Source organism: Oncorhynchus gorbuscha, linkage group LG17, assembly GCF_021184085.1.
Source record: "Oncorhynchus gorbuscha isolate QuinsamMale2020 ecotype Even-year linkage group LG17, OgorEven_v1.0, whole genome shotgun sequence".
NCBI lineage: Eukaryota > Metazoa > Chordata > Actinopteri > Salmoniformes > Salmonidae > Oncorhynchus > Oncorhynchus gorbuscha.
The window spans coordinates 23983775-24008381 of NC_060189.1; the positions used below are offsets into that span (position 1 = coordinate 23983775).

The window sequence follows — 24607 nt, forward strand, 5'->3', positions numbered from 1 at the left end:
CAGCATGGTGCACAACACTAACACAGTCAGCATGGTGCACAACACAACACAGTCAGCATGGTGCACAACACAACACAGTCAGCATGGTGCACAACACAACACAGTCAGCATGGTGCACAACACAACACAGTCAGCATGGTGCACAACACAACACAGTCAGCATGGTGCACAACACAACACAGTCAGCATGGTGCACAACACAACACAGTCAGCATGGTGCACAACACAACACAGTCAGCATGGTGCACAACACAACACAGTCAGCATGGTGCACAACACAACACAGTCAGCATGGTGCACAACACAACACAGTCAGCATGGTGCACAACACAGTCAGCATGGTGCACAACACAGTCAGCATGGTGCACAACACAACACAGTCAGCATGGTGCACAACACAACACAGTCAGCATGGTGCACAACACAACACAGTCAGCATGGTGCACAACACAACACATTCAGCATGGTGCACAACACAACACAGTCAGCATGGTGCACAACACAACACAGTCAGCATGGTGCACAACACAACACAGTCAGCATGGTGCACAACACAACACAGTCAGCATGGTGCACAACACAACACAGTCAGCATGGTGCACAACACAACACAGTCAGCATGGTGCACAACACAGTCAGCATGGTGCACAACACAGTCAGCATGGTGCACAACACAGTCAGCATGGTGCACAACACAACACAGTCAGCATGGTGCACAACACAACACAGTCAGCATGGTGCACAACACAACACAGTCAGCATGGTGCACAACACAACACAGTCAGCATGGTGCACAACACAACACAGTCAGCATGGTGCACAACACAACACAGTCAGCATGGTGCACAACACAACACATTCATCATGGTGCACAACACAACACAGTCAGCATGGTGCACAACACAACACAGTCAGCATGGTGCACAACACAACACAGTCAGCATGGTGTACAACACAACACAGTCAGCATGGTGCACAACACAACACAGTCAGCATGGTGCACAACACAACACAGTCAGCATGGTGCACAACACAACACAGTCAGCATGGTGCACAACACAACACAGTCAGCATGGTGCACAACACAACACAGTCAGCATGGTGCACAACACAGTCAGCATGGTGCACAACACAGTCAGCATGGTGCACAACACAGTCAGCATGGTGCACAACACAACACAGTCAGCATGGTGCACAACACAACACAGTCAGCATGGTGCACAACACAACACAGTCAGCATGGTGCACAACACAACACAGTCAGCATGGTGCACAACACAACACAGTCAGCATGGTGCACAACACAACACAGTCAGCATGGTGCACACCACAACACAGTCAGCATGGTGTACAACACAACACAGTCAGCATGGTGGACAACACAGTCAGCATGGTGCACAACACAGTCAGCATGGTGCACAACACAGTCAGCATGGTGCACAACACAGTCAGCATGGTGCACAACACTAACACAGTCAGCATGGTGCACAACACAACACAGTCAGCATAGTGCACAACACAACACAGTCAGCATGGTGCACAACACAACACAGTCAGCATAGTGCACAACACAACACAGTCAGCATGGTGCACAACACTAACACAGTCAGCATGGTGCACAACACAACACAGTCAGCATGGTGCACAACACAACACAGTCAGCATGGTGCACAACACAACACAGTCAGCATGGTGCACAACACAACACAGTCAGCATGGTGCACAACACAACACAGTCAGCATGGTGCACAACACAACACAGTCAGCATGGTGCACAACACAGTCAGCATGGTGCACAACACAGTCAGCATGGTGCACAACACAACACAGTCAGCATGGTGCACAACACAACACAGTCAGCATGGTGCACAACACAACACAGTCAGCATGGTGCACAACACAACACATTCAGCATGGTGCACAACACAACACAGTCAGCATGGTGCACAACACAACACAGTCAGCATGGTGCACAACACAACACAGTCAGCATGGTGCACAACACAACACAGTCAGCATGGTGCACAACACAACACAGTCAGCATGGTGCACAACACAACACAGTCAGCATGGTGCGCAACACAGTCAGCATGGTGCACAACACAGTCAGCATGGTGCACAACACAGTCAGCATGGTGCACAACACAACACAGTCAGCATGGTGCACAACACAACACAGTCAGCATGGTGCACAACACAACACAGTCAGCATGGTGCACAACACAACACAGTCAGCATGGTGCACAACACAACACAGTCAGCATGGTGCACAACACAACACAGTCAGCATGGTGCACAACACAACACATTCATCATGGTGCACAACACAACACAGTCAGCATGGTGCACAACACAACACAGTCAGCATGGTGCACAACACAACACAGTCAGCATGGTGTACAACACAACACAGTCAGCATGGTGCACAACACAACACAGTCAGCATGGTGCACAACACAACACAGTCAGCATGGTGCACAACACAACACAGTCAGCATGGTGCACAACACAACACAGTCAGCATGGTGCACAACACAACACAGTCAGCATGGTGCACAACACAGTCAGCATGGTGCACAACACAGTCAGCATGGTGCACAACACAGTCAGCATGGTGCACAACACAACACAGTCAGCATGGTGCACAACACAACACAGTCAGCATGGTGCACAACACAACACAGTCAGCATGGTGCACAACACAACACAGTCAGCATGGTGCACAACACAACACAGTCAGCATGGTGCACAACACAACACAGTCAGCATGGTGCACAACACAACACAGTCAGCATGGTGCACAACACAACACAGTCAGCATGGTGCACAACACAACACAGTCAGCATGGTGTACAACACAACACAGTCAGCATGGTGCACAACACAACACAGTCAGCATGGTGCACAACACAACACAGTCAGCATGGTGCACAACACAACACAGTCAGCATGGTGCACAACACAACACAACACAGTCAGCATGGTGCACAACACAGTCAGCATGGTGCACAACACAGTCAGCATGGTGCACAACACAGTCAGCATGGTGCACAACACAACACAGTCAGCATGGTGCACAACACAACACAGTCAGCATGGTGCACAACACAACACAGTCAGCATGGTGCACAACACAACACAGTCAGCATGGTGCACAACACAACACAGTCATGGTGCACAACACAACACAGTCAGCATGGTGCACAACACAACACAGTCAGCATGGTGCACAACACAACACAGTCAGCATGGTGCACAACACAACACAGTCAGCATGGTGCACAACACAACACAGTCAGCATGGTGCACAACACAACACAGTCAGCATGGTGCACAACACAACACAGTCAGCATGGTGCACAACACAACACAGTCAGCATGGTGCACAACACAACACAGTCAGCATGGTGCACAACACTAACACGTTTGACACATCTCAATCAATATAACGCTGTAGCAAAGCAGTGTCGTTCACCATCTACTATGGCTCCGACCAGGTGGTGTCACACACCTTCTCTCTGAAGTGCCACGACCCTCCTACGACCACAGCATGGGCCTTGAAGTCCTGGACATTGATGTCCCCTGTACCGCACATCAACAGCTGGGGACAAACAGACATTTAGACATTACAGTGCCATAGGCCTGAGATTTAGAAAGTAGGACAAGGCATGCAAGCTTGGAAAGTTTGATAGGGGATGGAATTAGAGACAAAATCAGTTTGTTTTTCAGTTTGAGTTTCATTCAACATACCTCCAGCTCATTCTCATCAAATATGGCCAGGAGGTTCTCCGGAACAAGTTCATTCAAACCTGCAATTCACCAAACAGTTCATTGCCAAAAATATTAGATAAAGGGGTGAATGTGAAAGGACTCCATAATATATGGTTGTTTGTATCCCTACCTTTGAGAAAGTGCTCCACCTCGTCTCGCACCTGACTGGCGAGCCTGTACTGGGCCAGCAGGTTCAGATAATGCATCTTGTTCTCATTGTTGACAGCAATCTGAGCTCCTCCAGATATCAGCTCCACCACCTGAAGAGTGACAGAGTAACAGAGCTCAGGACATGACTGACAACACACCCACACACTGACAACACACCCACACACACACCCACACCGCACTGCCTTTCTAGGAGTACTAAGCAGTCTGCCAAGGAAATAATTATTCTGTTTTGTTAGTGCTTTGGTGGATGACATGGTGGATAAGGGAAGTCATGTCAAACAGAAAGGTTCCCTCATCACCTTCTCCAGCTGTCCTGACTTGTACTTCTCCTCAGCAAACACCAGGTCCATTTCACTGACATCATTGTTTAGGATGAAGCAGACTTTCGTTTTGTAGAACTCCTGATCATCCGTCTCAAAGTACTGCCGTGGAAAATGAAATACAAATACAGGAAAATAGATTTAAAATAAACGTGTCATTCTAACTCGGTGAAACAACAAGGATGACTTATCCACTTAGAGCGGCAGGATGAGATCTTAATATGTTCTAGAAACACCACAATATACACCTCATACGCTATGAAATAAAGAGATCGCCTTTCTAACTAGCCAAAACATTGGGAGAGAGGTAAGCATTGGGAGAGAGGTAAGCATTGGGAGAGAGGTAAGAATTGGGAGAGAGGTAAGCATTGGGAGAGAGGTAAGCATTGGGAGAGAGGTAAGCATTGGGAGAGAGGTAAGAATTGGGAGAGAGGTAAGCATTGGGAGAGAGGTAAGCATTGGGAGAGAGGTAAGAATTGGGAGAGAGGTAAGCATTGGGAGAGAGGTAAGCATTGGGAGAGAGGTAAGAATTGGGAGAGAGGTCGGCATTGGGAGATAGGTAGGCATTGGGAGAGAGGTAGGCATTGGGAGAGAGGTAGGCATTGGGAGAGAGGTAGGCATTGGGAGAGAGGTAAGCATTGGGAGAGAGGTAAGCATTGGGAGAGAGGTAAGAATTGGGAGAGAGGTCGGCATTGGGAGAGAGGTAAGCATTGGGAGAGAGGTAAGCATTGGGAGAGAGGTAAGCATTGGGAGAGAGGTAAGCATTGGGAGAGAGGTAAGCATTGGGAGAGAGGTAAGCATTGGGAGAGAGGTAAGAATTGGGAGAGAGGTCGGCATTGGGAGATAGGTAGGCATTGGGAGAGAGGTAGGCATTGGGAGAGAGGTAGGCATTGGGAGAGAGGTAGGCATTGGGAGAGAGGTAAACATTGGGAGAGAGGTAGGCATTGGGAGAGAGGTAAGCATTGGGAGAGAGGTAAACATTGGGAGAGAGGTAGGCATTGGGAGAGAGGTAGGCATTGGGAGAGAGGTAAACATTGGGAGAGAGGTAGGCATTGGGAGAGAGGTAGGCATTGGGAGACAAGGTAAACATTGGGAAACATTGGGAGTGGGAGAGAGGTAAACATTGGGAGAGGTAAACATTGGGGAGAGAGGTAAACATTGGGAGACAGGTAAACATTGGGAGAGAGGTAAGCATTGGGAGAGAGGTAAGCATTGGGAGAGAGGTAAACATAGGGAGAGAGGTAAACATTGGGAGAGAGGTAAACATTGGGAGAGAGGTAAACATTGGGAGAGAGGTAAACATTGTGAGAGAGGTAAGCATTGGGAGAGAGGTAAACATAGGGAGACAGGTAAACATTGTGAGAGAGGTAAGCATTGGGAGAGAGGTAAACATAGGGAGACAGGTAAACATTGTGAGAGAGGTAAGCATTGGGAGAGGTAAACATTGTGAGAGAGGGCATTGGGACTGAGGTAAACATAGGGAGACAGGTAAACATTGTGAGAGAGGTAAGCATTGGGAGAGAGGTAAGCATTGGGAGAGAGGTAAGCATTGGGAGAGAGGTAAGCATTGGGAGAGAGGTAAGCATTGGGAGAGAGGTCCATCTCTAGGTCCTCAGAGGATGTGGGACTGGGACGAAGGACATACTTTGTAGTTCATCCTGAGTCCGATGAGCTGGGCCAGGAAGGAGCGGGTGAAGCGAGCGCGGACCAGCTGCTTGTAGGCCCCGCCCAGGGCTGACTCGTACAGGCACTTCCCCACCACGCGCCCCGCAAACTCATACATCTTCAGACGCAGGTGGACCGGCCGCTCAGCGTTGGGGTGGACCTGAGAAGATAGACGGACAGACACAGTACCTCACTATCCTATTGGCTAACCCCAGCACTAGGTCACTGAATCCTGGCCGTAGCCGTATTGTTCTAGTTGTGCTGGTGAGAAGGGAGGTCTTACCAGGCCCTGGTTGTCGTCACTGAAGCGAGTAAACAGCTGATTGGTGGTGTCAAACAGAGTCTTACAGACGAGCTCAAACCACTCCCTTCGCGGCCCTCCCCAGTCCAGAGCTAGGGGCCCACACAACACATATACTGCGTCATTCAACAGCCCTCCCCACACAACACCAGCTGACTGGCCTGTCATCTGCTGATCTTACCTTCCTCATCCTGGAACACCACCTCAAAGTTCTTACTCCAGTCCGACACGGAGAAGTTCCGGGTGGATTTCAGAGACTGGGGAGAGATAGACATGTTAAAACACTGTCATTTTCACACTCAATATCACCTCACGAGTCTGCAGGAGCAGTTCTTAATCTCACTGCGGCTCGGAAAATAGATACACGGTGGGTTCACTCACAGAGTCCAAGATGCAGTGGCGTGTGATCTTCAGGCAGGTCTTGGTGCGAGGTCTCTTGGAGTGGATGTGTCTGAGCTCCCTCTGGAAGAAGCTCACCTTGTCCTGGAACGTCTCCGAGCCACCTGTCAACGGCACAAAAACCATCCAGTCTCAATGCTTCTACAGAGGCCAAAAACGATCTTTACCAGGTACACCCCCACAGTGTTACTGAACTGGAAAAGGAGGGATACCAACCGATATTCTTGTGCAGGAAACGGATGAAGGTGGCAGCCATGATGTTTCTGTCTTTACAGCTCAGCTCCACTGGCGGCTGGATCCCATCATCCACCACTAGAGTCAGGTACTTGTGAACGGGGTCAGGGCCGTAGTATGTGAACTGAAGGGGCAGAAAGACGATGGGTGAACACACCAGCTCATTAAACCGCCTGCTAAAGGTCAGACAATATAATGTGGAAATCACACGGTGTTTCACAGCATGGCTGCTTGTCCTACCTTTGTCCCTGGGCAAACTCGAAAGGTGAAAAGGCGCCATGGAATGATTTTCAGGTAAAACTCCTTCACTGACAGTTGCTGTGTAGCAGAAAAGTAAATGGTCCAGTCAATGACAGAAGTCTGCAACAAACCTGGCTGTAGAGCATGTGGTATGTCTGGTCAAATCAAAATCCTTTCTATCCTCTCTTCACCCACCTTTGGCGATATGTAGCAGTAGACCTTTTTTGGTTTCTTGACCTTCTCCGGCTGGCCCTCTACAGGGGAGTCATGCTCGTCCTCCTCGTCCCCCATGGAGGGCCGTCTCTGAGGGGCCATCAGAGCCGAGGCTGGGAGCTGCCACGAGGAGTTACTGTAGTTACTGTAGTTCCCTGTGCCGTAGAGGTACGCCTCAAAGTAGATGCTGATCCCTGTGGTGGACACGTTCTTCTCCACACACTTCTTCTCGTTCTCTGTTTGGTGGAAGGGTAGCATTGGAAACAAAAGAGTGATATGAGAACCCTACAACCACAGCTTTTCCTCCGCCAAGATGAAAGTCTAGACTCTACATGTATTTCACTGTGGAGTAGCTCATTTTGAGTATGATAGGCTGAAAATACATGTAGCAACTTGGTGAAATACCATTTGATCCACTATCCTATCACCTTCCTTCACATGGGCCTGTTCAATCATACCCTAAAATAGGACCGTTACTCACCACTGAGAACAATGATGTCGAACTCCCCGTTGCTGAGGGGCAGGTCGGTATAGGAGATGCGTGCCCGGAAACAGCCCTTCTTCCTCAGGGTGATTTTCAGCAGTACCTGGCACAGCTGCTTGTTGGATGACACTGACTTACAGTAGTACTCCTCCAGGCTGTCGTCATCCACCGTGCCCAGCTGAGAGGAGGAAGACACAAAATGGATTCCCATTGTCCAATTCCACAGTCTAAAATCAGGAAACAAATTCATTTATTCTGTTGTATGAGTGTTGTGTCGTGATATTGGGTTCTTACCGAGTGGACGTGGACATTGTAGTTGACTTCGTCTATCAGTGAGGTGGAGTTACTGGTGGGGTTGCCATACTCGTCCCGAGGCTCGATCTGCAGGGTATGCTGCTGGCCATATACTAAGACCAGGGTGGAGAAGTGGTAGGCTATCTTCGTTTTGGACGGGTCCACTGTCCCTGAAATGGACACAGAACATGTGGGGAAGAGATGAGCATTCAGGGGATATCTCAAATGAAAGTATGTAGTGTTTACCAGTACGATACATACATAGGGCCTGAGACAACAGAGGAAAAACAGCTTTCATTTACACAAAGTTCCAAGTTGCTTCCATGTGAAGGGAAGGGTTTCAACACTTATCAAACCTAATTGAGAAAAGCTGTAGAGCATAATACAAATATTTCCAAAAATTGTAATAAACAATCAGATTGAAATAAAATGTTTAGGAAAATATCGATATGATCATCATCACCTCGTGCTATATTTCGTAAACAAAGCCGAACTACAAAACATATTGTGATGATGAATACTATTAACATACTTATTATCATGTTATGAGGACAAGCAATGGAAAGAACATTGGAAGAAACGTTCAGTGGTATCAATTCTGGTCTGGTGGTCATTAATCATTCTTACTGCGCAACGTCATAGTTCTGTTCTTTATCAAGCAAAAACACAATTATCAATATCAATTACTTAAACGTCCTCATGTCATCCATGCTTTGCATTTATATTACAAATATAGCACAGTCCAGTCCTGAGATGGGTTAGTCACACAGTCCAAAAGGTCATGACTTTCTTTACCTGATTTGAATATCTTGTAGTAAGGGCTGTAGGCCACGTTGAGTCCTCCCAGTTTGACAGCTACCTCATAGCGTCCGGCCTTGCGGACAGTGAAGGCCAGTTTGACCACATTGGACTCTGGCTCCTGCAGAACCTCCTGGGTGATGGGGATGTCTAGGGCCAGCTCTATGTGAGTGATGTTGACCCTTAACCCCACGGGTCGGTGGGCAGGGAAGGGCTGGCCGTTCTTGTAGAAGAGCTTTGGTAGAGAGTCAGAGCAAACCATGAGAAACCATGGCAGGATGTCTAGTACCACAACTTGTTCCAACAGTCTATTCTCACCTTGATATTTAATTGTATATTGTGTTGTTGGGAAAAAGCTAGTAAGTAAGCATTTCACTGTACTGTTTTACGCCCCCTGTGTTCCGTGCACATGACAAATAAACCCGAAACTTCATTGTGTGCTTTATGTCCAATAGAAACCCAACCGACAAGACAAATAACAGAATCACTGACTAAAATCCGCAGAAACAAAAAAGTGTATCCCTCATCTACATTCTCTTTAAAGGCCCATTGCGGTAAAACCTGATTTTCCTGTTTTTCTCTCTCTACACTATGAGGTTGGAATAATACTGTGAAATTGTGAAAATTATGATAAAGCCTTTTTAGTGTGAGACCTGCTTAAAAAGAATACCTGAAGATTTAGTGGGATGGAGTGTTTGACAATTAGTTAATAGAGAGTTCCAAAACCCCTTTGGGGTTTCACAAAGAAGAAAACATATCGCATGAATGAAACTTAAACGAAAACTCCACCCCAAAACAATATTTTGGTATTTGTTTCATTAGTCCATTGTTGACATAGTCCCAAAATGTGAGGGTGAACTTTAACCCTTCTCCAAACCTTTCTGCCAATAACAGCTAGTTTTCAGTTTCCCCCTCCCCACTCAAACCACTCACAGACAGTCCTAGCAACATTATTGCTTGAGAAATTGCTCTTTGCTAAGTAGCATTATTTTGTTTATTTTTGACCATTTGAATTGAAAACAACCACAGTAAGGTACTTAATTGTTACCCAGAAATTATTTGATATTGAGATAAAAACGTCTACATTGAACCTTTAATATTTGAGGTGGGTGGTTGTGCTCTAATCGTTGTTTCAGAATTGTAGTTTCAGAAATTGAACTCCAGAAATGACTGAAGTATCCTAGATATGTGATTTCAAGCAGATAGGTAGGAAAGGATCTTACGTGAACACGGAAGCTCATAGTCTGGCCCACTTCCTGTGGGTCCTTCCAATCCCAGGACACCTTGCAGGAGCGCGGGTCCAGGTAGTTCCCTCGTACATAGTCGTAGATGCTGCGGTCACCCCTTCTCCCGGGATCCTCATTCTGCAGGAAGCTAACCACCCGCGCAGCAAGCTCACATAGGAACTTGATGGTAAAGACAAACGCTATGATGGAAACAGTAATTCCACCTGCCAGGGGGAGACATTCAGTCAGAGACCTTGTTTGAACACACTGAATGTGATTAAATGCACAGCATACTGAGGATGGCTCATAGAGTTCTTCACGGGTCCAACAGACCACAAAATTTGGAGATCTGACACGGGACCCAAGCGGGTCCAGGTCCTAAATTCAGACTTCAGACTCTAATATAATTGGCAGGGGTCTCGGGTATGTGCAATTCAAATTGATTTACCGACTGGACCTGATTGGACCTGTCCTCTGTTAATTTACTGTTTGTGTGATGAGAAATGCGCGAGCTAGTTATCTCTGTTAGCCAATTGCAACTCAATAAATTGTATAGTTATGTTCAACTGAAAATGGTTCCAGCTGCTCACCTCACCTGCTGGAGAGAGACAGTAAAATGAGCCTTGGCTACTGTTGATTGTGAAGATGAAGTTATTTTCCATTGAAGTAAAACGAAAGTTAGACGAGAAAGAGTACAGTAAAAAGAAGCCGACAAGGGTAATGTCCTCGGGGACAGGTTTTAATATTATAGTGGACAAAGATGAGACGAATGTTGGTGTGGCCAAATGGACTGTGTGCAACTCACTATTCAGGTTTGATGCAATTGTCTACCTAGCATTAATTTATTTCCATATTTATTATTGAATGTTTAGTCATTATTATTACTGTAAATACTTTGTATTGTTATTGTAGGCCTATTTTATCATCTGAACGGGTTCTCTGCATAGCCTATGCAAGTTTTTTTTTTCATTTTGTTGAGACATTTTTATTGGCTAAATTAAGTTTGTCTTTTCAATTTTGTGATCCATATTTAGTTTAAGGTTAAAAGTAGGCCCGTTGTCAAATAAATAGCATTAACCTATTACTGTAATTTGTTGAGTAGGCCTACGGTAGGCAATGACCTTTGTTGGTATTAGCTGCAATATACATTGCATTTGAAAGAAAGAAATCCCCACAGCATGATGCTGCCACCACCATGCTTCACTGTGCGGAATGTTGCTAGATTTCCTCCAGATGTGACGCTTGGCATTCAGGCTAAAGAGTTCAATCTTGGTTTCATCAGACCAGAGAATCTTGTTGAGAGTCTTTTGGTGCCTTTTGTTATGTGCTTTTTTACTGAGGATTGCCTTCCGTCTGGCCACTCTACCATGAAGGCCTGATTGGTGGAGTGCTGCAGAGATGGTTGTCCTTCTGGAATGTTCTCCCATCTCCTCAGAGGAACTCTAGAGCTCTGTCAGAGTGACCATTGGGTTCTTGGACACCCATCTGACCAAGGCCCTTCTCCCCCAATTGCTCAGTTTGGCCGGGCGGCCAGAACTAGGAAGTGTCTTGGTGGTTCCAAACTTCTTCCATTTAAGAATGTTAGAGGCCTCTGTGTTCTTGGGGACCTTCAAAGCTGCAGAAATGTTTTGGTACCCTTCCCCAGATCTGTGCCTCAACAAAATCCTGTCTTGGAGCTCTTTGGACAATTCATTCAACCTCATGGCTTGGTTTTTGCTCTGACATGAACTGTCAACTGTAGGACCTTATATAGACAGGTGCGTGACTTACAAAATCATGTCCAATCAATTGAATTTACCACAGGTGGACTCCAATCAAGTTGTAGAAACATCTCAAGGATGATCAATGGAAACAGGATGCACCTAAGCTCAATTTCGAGTCTCATAGCAAATGGTCTGAATACTTAAGTAAATAAGATATTTCTGTTTTTATTTTTAATACATTTGCAAAAATGTCTAAAATCCTGTTTTCGCTTTGTCACTATGGGGTATTGTGTGTAGATTGCTGAGGATTGTTTTGTGTTGAATCCATTTTAGAATAAGTCTGTAACGTAACAAAATGTGGAGTCTGGATATTTTCGAAGGCAGTGTAAGCCTGTTCAAAACTTTTTGGAATGTTTTATTCTGTTGAGCCATTTTCGGTGGCCAAATGAAGTTCCAGCTGTAATGTTGTCTTTGCCGCAATATAACAAAATTGCCGGTATTCCCGGTAGACCTACTATGCTACTCGCACACGAACCATGAAAAGGAAGAACCAAAGAGGGCAAAATGCAAAACTTTATTTCATGCAGCAATATAATAACCTGTTCGTATTTTCACTAGAAACAATGACTTGACTTACTTGTGATATTACCCTAATAAAGTTAACCAACTTTTGTGACGGTTTGGTGTGGTATGACTATTATTAGGCTTAGCTACTGCAGGCCTCTGACTGCGGTGTGCACAGGCACTCCAAGTGACTCCGACAGTTGAACTTGAGGTGTGGCAGAATGTTTTAGGCCTACCAAACTTTCTCCTTTAATCTAACAATCACAGGAGGTTGGTGGCACCTTCATTGAGTAGTGACTGGCTCGTGGTAATTATTGGACACTATAAAGTTTTGAACTTTGAAACAACAAATGTAGTTTTTTTTGGATTGGTTATTTGGCATTTCGACAAACGGTGGATAATTTGGCCAATATCACTTGCATACTAATGGCACTGGCAGCGCCAAGTTGGAGGTTTCCTTCTACTATCGGATCTGAACGGGTCTCTCGGCTCCGAACCAGTATGGGTCTGTTTTCCATGGTCTTTTCGGAAAGGGTCTGACTGTCCTCGGGTCCCTTCGGAACGGGTCTCCGTTTTTGGAAAAGTATGCATATCGGGTTGGGTGGGAAAGCCACGGATCCATCCAACGTTTTGGACCCATGAAGATCTAATGGCTCATGCTGATCTTATTAGTGGAAAGACCATTTGCAATGCAATTGTGGAAAAATTACTTCAAAGAATGCTTTAAAGGGATTGTTTACTTTCATCCAAAAGTATCTACATTGATTCTGAAGCTCAAACAGTCACTTATAGAAGCTTTGAACAAAGCGAATATCAAACCCATGACTTGTTTGGGATTTGTGCCACCAATGCCAAAAGTTAACCATGTGGAAACAGTGCCAGGGAAATGAACCCAGAGCATGGATTGACATCATACATTCTCCATAGACTACTTACAGGGTAAGGAAACCCATTTTGTATTTTTGAGTGAACTATCCCTTTAAGGCCTATTTCCTTGAATGTGCTGTGGAGAAGCATTAATTGTATGGGTAAAGCCTGGAAATCTTGGGACACACAAACAGTATCTGTAGTTCAAATATATTATATATATATATACACAGTATATCTGAATTTTTTTATTATTATAAAAAATAAAAAAATATTTTTAAATGTAACCTTTATTTTACTAGGCAAGTTTCAACTGTACTAATATTTTCAACAAGTACTTCCTGATAATTCTAATGACAGGTTAGTTTAGGCCCCAGGCCTTGCTGACAGGCGCCCATCCCCTACTTCAAACGGCTACTGTCAGTAGAACTCACTCACCAATCACGTAAAACATGAGGTCCCTTATCAGAAAGCACAGTGCCACAGTACAGCCAAATATAAAAGCTCCCGCTGAAAGAGAAACAAAGACAGGCATCATACTTTACTTGACTTTCACAGCACAGAAAAAGCTTTTGACAGACATTTCATAATAATCTGATGTGCCCTACGCCCAGGGCACTAAAGTGGTCGCATAAGCTCCTACATATTTTGCTATGTGACCTGACATTTTATTTTGGGAGCACCAGTGCGACCAGGACAAAAATGACCCTGATAATGACTTTTGTAATGATAGGTTTCACTGTGCAGTTGTTTCTGAGTACCTTAAGAGACAAAAATGAGCACAGATTTGTTCAATCCAAAGCCTACATGTAAAGAATATTAAAAAATATTAAAGAATGTATCAGTGACTTGTATTTCTTGCAACTTTCTGAAGATGTAACGGCAGGGGAATGCCTGTGTCTACCACTTTGTGTAGCCAGTAATCAAATCAAATCTGATTTGTCACATACACATGGTTAGCAGATGTTAATGCGAGTGTAGCGAAATGCTTGTGCTTCTAGTTCCGACAATGCAGTAATAACCAACGAGTAATCTAACCTAAGAATTTCACAACAACTACCTTATACACACAAGTGTAAAGGGATTAAGAATATGTAAATAAAGATATATGATTGAGTGATGGTACAGAACGGCATAGGCAAGATACAGAAGATGGTATCGAGTACATTAAAAACATATGAGATGAGTAATTTAGGGTATGTAAACATATTAAGTGGCATTGTTTAAAGTGGCTTGTGATACATTTTGTACATAATCTTTTCCAATATTACAGTGGCTAGAGTTGAGTCAGTATGTTGGCAGCAGCCGCTCAATGTTAGTGGTGGCTGTTTAACAGTCTGATGGCCTTGAGATAGAAGTTGTTTTTCAGTCTCTCGGTCCCTGCTTTGATGCACCTGTACTGACCTCACCTTCTGGATGATAGAGGGGTGAACAGGCAGTGGCTCGGGTGGTTGTTGTCCTTGATGGTCTTTATGGCCTTCCTGTGTCATCGGGTGGTGTAGGTGTCCTGGAGGGCAGGTAGTTTGCCCCCGGTGATGCGTTGTGCAGACCTCACTATCCTCTGTGGAGAGCCTTACGGTTGTGGGCGGAGCAGTTGCCGTACCAGGCGGTGATACAGCCCGACAGGATGCTCTCGATTGTGCATCTGTAAAAGTTTGTGAGTGCTTTTGGTGACAAGCTGAATTTCTTCAGCCTCCTGAGGTTGAAGAGGTGCCGCTGCGCCTTCTTCACCACGCTGTCTGTGTGGTTGGACCAATTCAGTTTGTCCGTGATGTGTACGCCAAGGAACTTAAAACTTACCACCCTCTCCACTACTGTCCTGTCGATGTGGATAGGGGGTGCTCCCTCTGCTGTTTCCTGAAGTCCACGATCATCTCCTTTGTTTTGTTGACATTGAGTGTAAGGTTATTTTCCTGACACCACACTCCGAGGGCCCTCACCTCCTCCCTGTAGGCCGTCTCGTCGTTGTTGGTAATCAAGCCTACCACTGTAGTGTCATCTGCAAACTTGATGATTGAGTTGGAGGCGTGCATGGCCACGCAGTCGTGGGTGAACAGGGAGTACAGGAGAGGGCTCAGAACGCACCCTTGTGGGGCCCCAGTGTTGAGGATCAGCGGGGTGGAGATGTTGTTACCTACCCTCACCACCTGGGGGTGTCCAGTACAGTACCCAGTTGCACAGGGCGGGGTCGAGACCCAAGGTCGAGTTTGGAGGGTACTATGGTGTTAAATGCTGAGCAGTAGACGATGAACAGCATTCTCACATAGGTATTCCTCTTGTCCAGATGGGTTAGGGCAGTGTGCAGTGTGGTTGTGATTGCGTCGTCTGTGGACCTGTTGGGGCGGTAAGCAAATTGGAGTGGGTCTAGGGTGTCAGGTAGGGTGGAGGTGATATGGTCCTTGACTAGTCTCTCAAAGCACTTCATGATGACAAAGCACTTCATGAGCTTTCTTGGGAACAGGAACAATAGTGGCCCTCTTAAAGCATGTGGGAACAGCAGACTGGGATAAGGATTGATTTAATATGTCCGTAAACACACCAGCCAGCTGGTCTGCGCATGCTGGGGATGTCGTCTGGGCCTGCAGCCTTGCGAGGGTTAACACGTTTAAATGTTTTACGCATGTCGGCTGCAGTGAAGGAGAGTCCGCAGGTTTTGGTAGCGGGCCGTGTCAGTGGCACTGTATTGTCCTCAAAGCGAGCAAAGAAGTTGTTTAGTCTGTCTGGGAGCAAGACATCCTGGTCCGCAACGGGCCACATACCTTGTGTCTGAGCCGTTGAATTGCGACTCTACTTTGTCTCTATACTGACGCCTAGCTTGTTTGATTGCGTCGCGGAGGGAACAGCTACAGTGTTTGTACTCGGTCATGTTTCTGGTCACCTTGCCCTGGTTAAAAGCAGTGGTTCGCGCTTTCAGTTTTGCACGAATGCTGCCATCAATCCACGGTTTCTGGTTTGGGAATGTTTTAATAGTTGCTCTGGGTACGACATCGATGATGCACTTGCTTATAAACTCGCTCACCGAATCAGCGTATTCATCAATGTTGTTGTTTGATGCAATGTGGAACATATCCCAATCCACGTGATCGAAGCAATCTTGAAGCATGGAATCAGATTGGTTGGACCAGCGTTGAAAACAGACCTGAGCTTTCTGTTTTAGCTGTTTCAGCTTTTCCGAAAGGAGGACGGGGGTGGGCCTTATATGCGTCGCGGAAGATATAATAACAATGATCCTGAGTTTTACCAACCCTGGTAGAACAATCGATATGCTGATAGAATTTAGGGAGTTTTGTTTTCAGATTAGCCTTGTTAAAATCACCAGCTACAATGAATGCAGCCTCAGGATATGTGATTTCCAGTTTACATAGAGTAAAATAAAGTTAGTTCAGGGCCATCGATGTGTCTGCTTGGGGGGGAATATATGTGGCTGTGATTATAATCGAAGATAATTCTCTTGGTAGATAATGCGGTCGACATTTGATTGTGAGGAATTCTAAGTCAGGTGAACAGAAGGGCTTGAGTTCCTTTATGTTGTTATGATCACACCACGTCACGTTAATCATAAGGCATACCCCCCCCCCCTCTTCTTACCAGAAAGATGCTTGTTTCTGACGGCGCGATGCGTGAAGAAACCAGTTGGCTGTACCGACTCCGATAGTGTGTCTCGAGTGAGCCATGTTTCCGTGAAGCAAAGAACGTTACAGTCTCTTATGTCTCTCTGGAATGCTACCCGTGCTCGGATTTAATCTATCTTGTTGTCAGGAGACTGGACATTGGCGAGTAGTATGTTCGGGAGCAGTGCGCGATGTGCCCGTCCCCGGAGCCTGACCAGAAGACCGCTTCGTCTGCCCCTTTTACAGCGTTGTTGTTTTGGTTCGCCGGCTGGGATCCGATCCATTGTCCTGGGCAAAACACAGGATCCACTTCGGGAAAGTCGTATTCCTGGTCGTAATGATGGTGAGTTGACGTTGCTCTTATATCCAGTAGTTCCTCCCGACTGTATGTAATAAAACCTAAGATGACCTGGGGTACCAATTTAAGAAATAACACGTAAAAAAACAAATACTGCATAGTTTCCTAGGAACGCGAAGCGAGGCAGCCTTCTCTGTCGGCGCCAAATGTGTACCACATGCCAAAACAGTCATTTATAAAGGCTTTAACATAAAACTTTCCATATTAAATGGAGGCAGGCTTACCTGGCAAAATTATATGATATAATTATGATTTGTATCAATCGGATGCTATTTTTTTTCTATCAAACTCTGCTATTGAGCATGCAGTACAGAAACACCGCCAGCCAAACACCAGTCTCTTGAGTTCAATTGAAATGAAAGGGAAACTATGTTTTTATTTTCTTCCTTAGACCTCAAAAGTGGTCTCCTGATATGGTTAAAATGGTTGTGCAATTCAAATGATATATTCTCTACAGATCACTTAATTGGAGTGCCAGAATGAACTCTTTAACAATTCAAAGTATGATGCTACAAGTCTATACAGATGCTTGTGGCATAATAAAACCCAATCAAAAAGTTTTACTTCAGACTTAGAACATCCAATTTTACGTTTAAAATTTGTTTAAAATAAGTGTGATTTTGAGAGTGAAATCTGAAAAAAGAACTGGTGGAATTTCGAAATCTGGAAAAACAAAACCGAGAAAATGTTTTTGTTGTGGCTTTTGGTGTTATTAGGGAGAATACATGTATTGGCTGGTAGATTGTTTTTAAATCTACCTGCCACAGTGGCTGTTGGACCAAAAAGTTAGTTTTTAGGCCCTGTTCATAAACCATGTCACAGGTCATTCCAAAACCAGCATTTGTTTACACCTTGTTCAGTCATGTTACCTCATTAGCTAGCTAAATAACAACCTGGTTACTTTATCAGTATATCTAAACATTTGGAGGCAAAGAAAGAAGCGAAAAGGGATAGCTTCTTTATAAGATCAATGATCATAGCAATGAATGAATGACTGATCACTTGCATGTCATCACTCACAAACTTGACGACCTTAAAGAGACAGTTTAGAATTTTCGATGTAATGCGCTTCAATAGATAGTGCTTTTGCACAATGTAGAAACCTAATATTACACAAATGACTGTAATTATCAACATTTTAGCTTTTTATAATAAACAAATGTCTTTACCTGGTTAAATATGTTTCTAGAGCCAACATGTAACAAGTAGCAAGAATTCATATACACCCAATATGCTATATCTCAATTAATTCAAAAATATATATATCTTCTGGTGCTCCTAGATTTGACATTTTAAGTGATTTTTTATTTATTTAGAGCACTGCCTACGCCCTTCATTCTCACAGGCTTGGAGGATTTACCTTTTTGATTTCACTTTTGCTTTCTGATATACCTGTAGATAATAAACCTTTGAAACTAGAACACATACCCATGTTGGACTCTGCATCCAGGACATTAATCCGAAAGTCTAATTGGTCCATGTTGTCCTGCACTAGCCAAGCACAGTAGTGTGTGGACAATCTGTGTATTCACCGATGCGTCACACCACAAAGCCAAATCAAGCTTTTCCAGAAATAGGACTTAGGCTATTATTGGCATCAGAGAAGATACCTATCATAGGTAGCATAGCTATTTGCTTATTGGGAGTGTACAAGCCAATGAGAATCGGTGTGTACTACAGTATGTAAATTAGGATAGGCTAAGAAATTGTACATGAGAATTGTAATGTAACAACATAGGCCTAGGCTACTTTCTTTCACATTATGTCTTAACTGTCTTAATATGGCCCTGTAGTAACAGTCAACTTCTCCTTTACAACAACTAGTTTTGTTCATCTGTGTGGCTATTGCTTAATAAAAAGTTCAATGCTAGGTCCTTGCAATTAGGGCCGGCATAATTACCATATAACCGTGTAACCGATGGTTAGGATGAAGACCACCATGAAAATAAAATAACTGTCATAACGAACAGCTGACTGAAGTACTATCACCATACTTAGGTGCCGATACGATATTTATTGTGGTTCTCACGATTCTATATGTGTTGCGATTCGATACAGTGAATTTAATTGTGAATCGATGTTCCAGACATATTGCTCACCACATGTCTGTTGCAGAGGGACAAGAGAGAGCCATGAGAAAACTAGTTTTGATCAGTCATGGAAATAAAAGTGCTGAAAACAAATTTGTGCATATTTAAAAAGATAAGAGAACAAGCTATGAAGGAAAAATACTGGAGTCTTGGTGCAGGCACATCCAACTGGCACTAACATTATATTGCGATATTGTATCTTAACGACGATACGATAAAGTCAAAAATAATATACCCATCACTATTAACAACATTCATGAAACGTTGTTACTCCTTGAAGAAAGTAGCAACAAACAAGTCTTCAACGCAGCAGCAACACAAATAGAAATATAATGAATATAACAGGCTTGGAACTAACTTTGGCAATTTCACTGGAGAAGTTTTTCCAGAAATAGGACTTAAGCTATTCTTGGCATCAGAGAAGATACCTATCATAGGTAGCACGCAATAATTTCCATGGTAATGTAGACTGTTCATTCAAATGATGTTAACTGATGTGTAGCACATATTGAAGGGTACAATTCCTGCTTTTACTTCCTGCTTTGTTCTTATGGATACACTTGCAACGCATCAGTATCTTCTACAGCCAGTGTCTAAAATAACTCTTAATCCATGGCAGACGCATTGCACTCACCGATAGACCACTTCTCATTCAGGCGCCTTTCAGCAAGGCTGTGCACGAGTTGGATCTCGTAGTCCTGGTCGCGGCTCCCCCTAGAGGCCTGGAGAACCTTGACGCCCGTGGACAGCTTGATGTAGTCTTCGTAGTAGTATCCCCACGCAGCAAGAGAGAGCTGCAACTGGCTGTCAAACTGGGCTAGATCATCCAGAGTCATACAACCCAAGGTCTTCAGTCTTCAGTTGGACCACAGTGCAATATGATCAAACACAGAGAAAAAACAGTCAATTGTATTCATTCACCTCTAGCATGGCCACAGTCTCAAACAGGATAATACACAGAACGACTGAACAAGAAGAACCTGATTTTAAAGCTGGGTTGTAGTCTGTTATTGATTTAAATATTGTGTACTTTATCATGCATGCAAAGCAAATATTGATCTATCACCCTGTTCTGCACTTAACATGATCTACTAGGTTACATTTACATTAAGCCTTTAAGGGGCAAGTAAATAATAATAATAATTTATTACATTTGTAAAGCACTTTTCATTATCCAGGAATAATCTCAAAGTGCATAAAATAAAAATTTAAATAGAAAAACTAAACTATAAATATATATTGAACAAAAATATAAACTCAACATGCAACAATTTCAATGATTACACTGAGTTCCAGTTCATATAAGGAAATCAGTCAATTGAAATACATTTATTAGCCCCTAATCTAAGGATTTCAGATGACTGGGAAGAGGCGCAGCCATGGGTGGGCCTGGACGGCCATAGCAGGAAGAGAATGGGTCCTAGCATCGACCCCTGTGGGACACCACAGGTTATGGTGGACTCCACTGATCTTGCCTCACCAAGGGTGGGGCACTACTTGTGGTTAGAGATGTAGGAGGTAAACCATAGAGAATGGTACCAAATGGGTTGGCTGCAGTTTTACGGGCTCCTGACCAATTGTGCTATTTTGTGTGTTTTTTTGTAGTTTTCTTCTTTTTTTGTACATAATTATTCCACCATCGTTTATTATGACCGAAAAGAGCTTCTGAACATCAGTACTGCGATTACTCACCTCGAACTGGACTAGGATTTTTTAATTAATGAGTCAGACACAAATGATATACTGCTCCTCCTGGACTAGGCCCAAATCCCTGTCATTTATATGAAGAGGAGACGCCGTTACAAAGGTCGAAGAGCCAGATGGCTGGCGAGTCTGCGCTGGCGAGTAGATAATCCGCCTTTACCCTCCGTTTTACTGCTAAACGTGTAATCACTGGAGAATAAATTGGATGAGCTCCGTAAGATCAGGAGGGGTAGTGTGTCTCTTTGATAACAGCTGGTGCGCAATCTCGAAATATTAAGGATTTCTCATGGTTTTGCTCGCCTGAATTAGAGTGTCTCATAATAAGCTGTAGACCCCACTATTTACCAAGAGAGTTTTCATCTATATTCTTCATAGCTGTCTATTTACCACCACAAACCGATGCTGGCACTAAGACAGCACTCAGCGAGCTGTATAAGGCCATAAGCAAACAAGAAAATGCTTATCCAGAGGCTGTGCCGAGAACTTTAATGCAGGAAACCTAAAACCCATGTCACATGTGCAACTCACCCTCCATTAGGCAAATCTGACAATAACTATATCCTCCTGATTCCTGCAAACACTCAAACAGGAAGTAGCATTGGCGTGGTCAATACAGAAGTGGTCTGATGAAGCAGATGCTAAGCTACAGGACTGTTTCTGGAATACATTCCGGGATGCATCCAATGGCATTGAAGACTATACCACATCAGTCACTGGCTTCATTAATGTATCGACAACGTTGTCCACACAGTGACAGTACCGGTACCCCTTCTATATACCCTCATTATTGCTATTTTATTGTGTTACAATTTTTCCTTTAGTTCAGCAAACTTTTTTTAAACTCTGCACTGTTGGGGATCGGTGTCCCCCCATGGGACGGTTGAGCTAACATGCACTAATGTGATTAACATGATGTTCTAATTAACAAGAACATTTCCCAGGACATAGACATGTCTTATATGGGGAGAAAGCTTAAATTATTGTTAATCGAACTGCACTGTCCAATTTACAGTAGCTATTACAGTGAGAAGAATACCATGCTATTGTTTGAGGAGAGTGCACAACAACAACAAAAACTTTAATCATGGCAACTGGTTGATACATTCACCTCTGAAGATAAATAACGTACTTAAATTCAGCAATCTTGCTCTGATTTGTCATTCTGAGGGTCCCAGAGTTAAAATGTAGCATAGTTTTGTCAAATAAAATCTATTTTTATATTAAAATGTAGGAACTGGGTTCTACAGTTTGAACTTCTGCTATGTCTGCCACCTTGCTTCAGGTCCTGAGCTACAGGCAGTTAGATTTGGGTATATAATTTTAGGCAAAAATTAAAATAAACGGTGCAATCCTTAATTAAGGGCTTGTAAATAAGCTTTTCCCTGTTGTATTCGGCGAATTGATTCGAGTTTAGGGCAGTCCCACAGATTGCAGTGTGCTCTCTGAGGCGCTGCAGAAGAATGTGTGATCAACTGTGTCGAAAGCAGTACTAAGGTCCAAAAGAAGGAGGAGTCAGAGTGGGGTTAGAGTTGGAGGATACAATGTTCTCTCGGATGGTGTTGATTTTAGCCTTGAAGAACTCAGAAAATCTGTTCCATTTTTCAGTACTTGCTGTCGGAGGGCCAGAGTCTGTAGGATGGAGATGACGACTGATGGTGGAAAACAAAGTCCTATGATTTCCTCGGTCGTTGTCAGACTAGAAGGTGGAGTGGGCTGCTTTAAATGCTTTTAAATAACAAGCCTGGTAGTCTTTATAGACCAGTAGATGGACAAATAGGCCAGCACTTCTCCACAGACACTCTCGCTTGTGGCCATGGGTCTTCATGCTAAGCAGCTCCTCTGTGAACCACAGGGAGAACTGTTGGAAGGATATTTGGAAGGATAGTTTTTCAAGGGCAAGGCTGTTTAAGGTGTTCCTTAGAGTGCTGTTATACAGGTCAACCATCTATCTCATCAGGGATATCAGACTCATGACAGTCAGCTTGTAGGGCAGGGCAAACAGACTCCTGGAAGACGGACATGTCAAGGGACATAGTGCGCTTATAGCAGAGCTGAAGTGCAGGAGTACTCACAGACATTGTAATGGCCCTATGGCCAGATACACATCTCATGCACATCCAGGTCTGAGGCAGGGACACCTCCAGTGATGAAGTCTAAATAGTGTTAATTGCTGAAGGATGGGGCTGGAGAAATGTAGCGACTCTCAAATTCATAGACAGAGCTATGGATGCAAGGACTGACCATCCATGAGATTACAGTTTTAACCATGTTTTGAGGCTATACAGTGTTTGTTTACAATTACTTTGTTTGAAAACAAAGGAGTAAAACAAGTTTATATTTTGGGTTCTGATGGGGTAAGAAAATTGCCCATTAGGGATTTGTTTATAAATTACAGTGACAAGAAAAAGTATGTGAACCCTTTGGAATTACCTGGATTTCGGTATAAATTGGTCGTCAAATTTGATCTGATCTTCATCTAAGTCACAACAATAGACAAACATAGTGAGCTTAAACTAATAACACACAAATGATTGTATTTTTCTTGTTTTTCTATATTCAAATCGAAGTTTATTTGTCACGTGCCCCAAATACAACAGTGAAATCCTTACTTAATACATCACTTAAACATTCACAGTGTAGGTTGGAAAAAGTATGTGAACCCCTAGACTAATAACTTCTCTAAAAGCTAATTGGAGTCAGGAGTCAGCTAACCTGGAGTCCAATCAATGAGATGAGATTGGAGGTGTTGGTTAGAGCTGCCTTGACCTATAGAAAACACTCACAAAATGTGAGTTTACTGTTCACAAGCAGCATTACCTAATGTGAACCATGCCTCGAACAAAATAGATCTCAGAAGACCTAAGATTAAGAATTGTTGTCTTGCATGAAGCTGGAAAGGGTTACAAAAGTATCTCTAAAAGCCTTGATGTTCATCAGTCCACGATAAGACAAATTGTCTATAAATGGAGAAAGTCCAGCACTGTTGCTACTAGTGTCTGTCCTGCAAAGATGACTGCAAAAGAGCACAGCTCAATGAGGTTAAGAAGAATCCTAGAGTGTCAGCTAAAGAAATCTCTGGAACATGCTAACATCTCTGTTGATGAGTATACGACATGTAAAACACTAAACAAGAATGGTGTTCATGGAAGGACAAATTATTATTTTCAATGAACAGTGGGTTAACTGCCTTGTTCAGGGGCAGAATGACATATTTTTACCTTGTCAACTCGGCGATTCGATCTTGCAACCTTTTGGCTACTAGTCCAACGCTCTAACTACTAGGCTACCTGCCGCCCCATTGCTGCACGTCGGAAGTTTGCAAAAGTGCAACCTGGATGTTCCACAGCGCTACTAGCAAAATATTCTGTAGACAGATGAAACTACAAAAAATGGCACAGCACACCAACATCAAAACCTCATCCCAGCTGTAAAGTATGGTGGAGGAAGCATCATGGTTTGGGGCTGCTTTGATGCCTCAGGGCCTGGACAGCTTGCTATCATCGACGGAAAAATGAATTCTCAAGTTTATCAAGACATTTTGCAGGAGAATGTAAGGCTATATGTCCGCCAGTTGAAGCTCAACAGAAGTTGGGT

The 24607-nt window shown here is 44.0% G+C and overlaps 1 protein-coding gene across 5 annotated transcripts in view; it reads right to left on the reverse strand.

The window, feature by feature from the left end:
• The window catches only part of LOC124001353 (apoptosis-resistant E3 ubiquitin protein ligase 1-like), a 44268-nt gene that overhangs the window by 10641 nt on the left and 9020 nt on the right, over positions 1-24607 (reverse strand). For all 5 annotated transcript variants that reach the window (XM_046308088.1, XM_046308087.1, XM_046308089.1 and 2 more), the window contains 17 exons: positions 19944-20164; positions 13689-13760; positions 10114-10340; positions 8888-9125; positions 8093-8262; positions 7796-7976; positions 7297-7550; positions 7102-7179; positions 6844-6985; positions 6610-6731; positions 6410-6485; positions 6211-6320; positions 5908-6087; positions 4242-4364; positions 3902-4031; positions 3751-3809; positions 3512-3601 (listed from right to left, as the gene is read on the reverse strand). In XM_046308088.1, coding sequence (XP_046164044.1) covers positions 3512-3601; positions 3751-3809; positions 3902-4031; positions 4242-4364; positions 5908-6087; positions 6211-6320; positions 6410-6485; positions 6610-6731; positions 6844-6985; positions 7102-7179; positions 7297-7550; positions 7796-7976; positions 8093-8262; positions 8888-9125; positions 10114-10340; positions 13689-13760; positions 19944-20164 — 2473 coding nt within the window. The remainder of the gene's footprint in view (positions 1-3511; positions 3602-3750; positions 3810-3901; positions 4032-4241; positions 4365-5907; positions 6088-6210; positions 6321-6409; positions 6486-6609; positions 6732-6843; positions 6986-7101; positions 7180-7296; positions 7551-7795; positions 7977-8092; positions 8263-8887; positions 9126-10113; positions 10341-13688; positions 13761-19943; positions 20165-24607) is intronic.